This window comes from Uloborus diversus, chromosome 4 (assembly GCF_026930045.1).
Source record: "Uloborus diversus isolate 005 chromosome 4, Udiv.v.3.1, whole genome shotgun sequence".
Classification (NCBI taxonomy): domain Eukaryota; kingdom Metazoa; phylum Arthropoda; class Arachnida; order Araneae; family Uloboridae; genus Uloborus; species Uloborus diversus.
Window position 1 is genome coordinate 49,371,684 of NC_072734.1, and position 2,679 is coordinate 49,374,362.

At 37.1% G+C, this 2,679-nt stretch overlaps 1 protein-coding gene across 1 annotated transcript; it reads right to left on the reverse strand.

Annotated features, from left to right (window-relative positions):
* Nucleotides 1-766: 766 nt before the first annotated feature.
* Nucleotides 767-2,320, reverse strand: LOC129220556 (tigger transposable element-derived protein 1-like). The gene has a single exon (XM_054854987.1). The coding sequence runs from the start codon at nucleotides 2,318-2,320 to the stop codon at nucleotides 767-769; it is 1,554 nt and encodes a 517-aa protein (XP_054710962.1).
* Nucleotides 2,321-2,679: the final 359 nt, after the last annotated feature.

Consider the following 2,679-nt stretch of genomic DNA (forward strand, 5'->3'; position numbering starts at 1 on the left):
TCATCTTCAGGAAGTTCTTTTGGAGAGTTGGAAGTTAAAATTCGGAAAAAAAGGGGTTATTATTAAGAAATAAGTGTTCTGTTCAGTCTTCCACAGCTTTTCACCAGGATTGCAGCTGTTCTTAAATAAAGCAAAAATTAAGAGATCATCCAGGCATAACTAGTGAACTTAAGAATTTTCATGAGGACTTCTTGGGTTTAAGCAAAACAAAATACATACACATACAGACATCAAGAGAAAACTCGTTATAGTTAACTCAGGGATCCTCAAAGAGTATTTTGGTTATCTATTTACATGTAGATACATATGCACATCTGTACAGGCTGAAAAATTTGCTCAACATTCACTCGGGCATGAGTAAAATAAAAATTTAGGCTGAAGTTGGAGTGAAAACTATTTTTGCAATCACAATACTTCCTATACTGAGTAATAGAAAGTAAAAAATTATTTGAATCAAAAGATTTTTTTTTTAAATCATATGATTTTTATCTTGATAAAATCAGTGATTTAAATCTTTTAGTTTAAATTGTTGACACCCAGTACAGTATTGAAAAATAATTATTAAATGTTGCACTATAATAATAGTGCAGTAGTTAGAATAACAATAATTATAACTTAAAAAAAATGATGATGATGACTGATGTTATGCATGTGCTATCAGTGTTCCCCTGCCAGCTCATGCTCATTAGGCAATTTGTCAAAAGAAGAAAGAGTGATGAATTGAACTTCTGTCTTTCATGGATCAACATGGGATGTTCTCAGTGGATCAGATGTCTTTATCAGAAAAGTTATTATTGGTTGCCTTAGTTTTGCTCTGAAGCAAAGAGGTGTAAGGAGCCATTGCAGATGCAAGATGATTAGCAAAGGTAATGGAACGCATCATATTTTGGTCATGCATCTCAGACAGCTTTAGCATTTCTCTTGCATACATGTTCATTTTGTTAAGGACTTCAAAAGTCAGGCAAGGTGGCTCCTCTTCATCCTTGTCTTCCTCCTCACTTGCGGCCTTAGCTAATTCTTCAAGGTCAGCATCAGACAAAGCTTGGCTATGGCCGTCGATCAGCTTGTTGACGTCCTCTTCTTTCATATTGGAGAAGCCTTCACCCCCTAGTTCTTTAGCAAACTGCACCGCCTTTCGAACTGCTTCATAGTGAATCTCTTCAGGAGCAAAGCCTTCATAGTCATGTACAACATCCCGCCAAAGTTTCTTCCAACTTGCATTGGTTGTCTGTGTTTTCATGGCTTTTAATGAAGTGCCTATGTTGTGCAGTGCAGAGGCAATTGTGTACCGTTTCCAGTACTCTTTCAAATTAAAATTTTCTACACTGTTCATCGCCTGCACAAGGCTTTGGAAACACTCCCTTGTATAAATAGCTTTAAATGTCCGAATAATGCCCTGATCTACAGGCTGGATTAATGACTTTGTATTTGGCGGAAAAAAACTCAATTCTACGCCTTCTTCAAGGAGGTTTGTTGCATGTCCTTCAGCATTGTCCATTACCAGGAGAACTTTGAAGGGAAGACCCTTGCTCTTCAGATAATCTTTAACCTGGGGAATGAAGGATTTAAAGAACCATTCCTCCATGAGGACATTTGAAAACCAAACTTTTGGATGGTGCATCCAATGAACTGGCAAGGTGGTTTTACTTTTATTTTTCAAAGCCTTTGGATTTCTTGATTTATAAATTAAAGAAGGCTTTAACAAAAAGCCTGCTGCATTGCTGCACATAACTAAAGTTAAAAGATCCTTATGGGCTTTAAACCCAGAGGCATTTTCTTCATCTTTAAATAAATATGTACACGATGGCATTCGCTTCCAGAACAACCCAGTCTCGTCCATATTAAAGACTTGCTCAGGTTGATAATGTCCTTCCGCAATAATGTTGGGGAACTCACTTTCCACATAATATTTTGCTGCAGCAAGATCGGGTGAAGAACTTTCACCATGAAGGAGCACACTTTTCAAATTGCACCTCTTAGTAAAATTATGGAACCAACCAGCACTAGCATGAAATGGTTGAATACTTGAGGGTCCTGGCTGAAGTTTATCAGTGTTTTCTACTTCAGCTGGAGCAGTTGTAGATTCACCTGCAATCTCTAAATACAGTTCCTTCGCCTTTTCTTTTATTAGGGGTCCATCTATTGTAACACCCCACTCTCTGACCTCTTTAATCCACGACACAAGAGCAGCTTCCATTTTCATAATGTTTGCATTTTGTTTAGATACTACTCTGCGGGCTTCACTATTGAAACTGAGCTCTGCACTTTTACGGATTTCCTTCTCTTGATTCTTAATCGTTCGTATGGAAGACTCACTCATACCTAATTGTCTTGCTACCTTTGAAGCACTTTTCAGTTGCTCAAGCATATCAAGGATCTTTACCTTTTCTTTTATTGTAAGAAACTTTCGCTTTCTCTTCCTGTCTAGGCTGGCTTTAAACGAAACGGAGTGCTTAGGTGCCATCATACGAGCTAACTTTCCCATTCAAAATATTAAAAGATAAATTTAAAAAACAGAATGGAAAATATAGGAAGTGGTTATTTGTTCTCACTAAAAAGGGTAAAGTTTAGATGGTATGGAGTGACATCTTCCATTTTCAGTTACTCTAAAAGGATGAAAGGTCTATTGTTTCTTTCATTGGTATAAATCCTAAGCAGATCTGAATAAAACCCTGAGAA

What these genes read in the sequence shown, in the direction of transcription:
- LOC129220556 (XM_054854987.1), bottom strand. Translation starts at nt 2,320, where the DNA reads ATGAGTGAGTCTTCCATACGAACGATTAAGAATCAAGAGAAGGAAATC.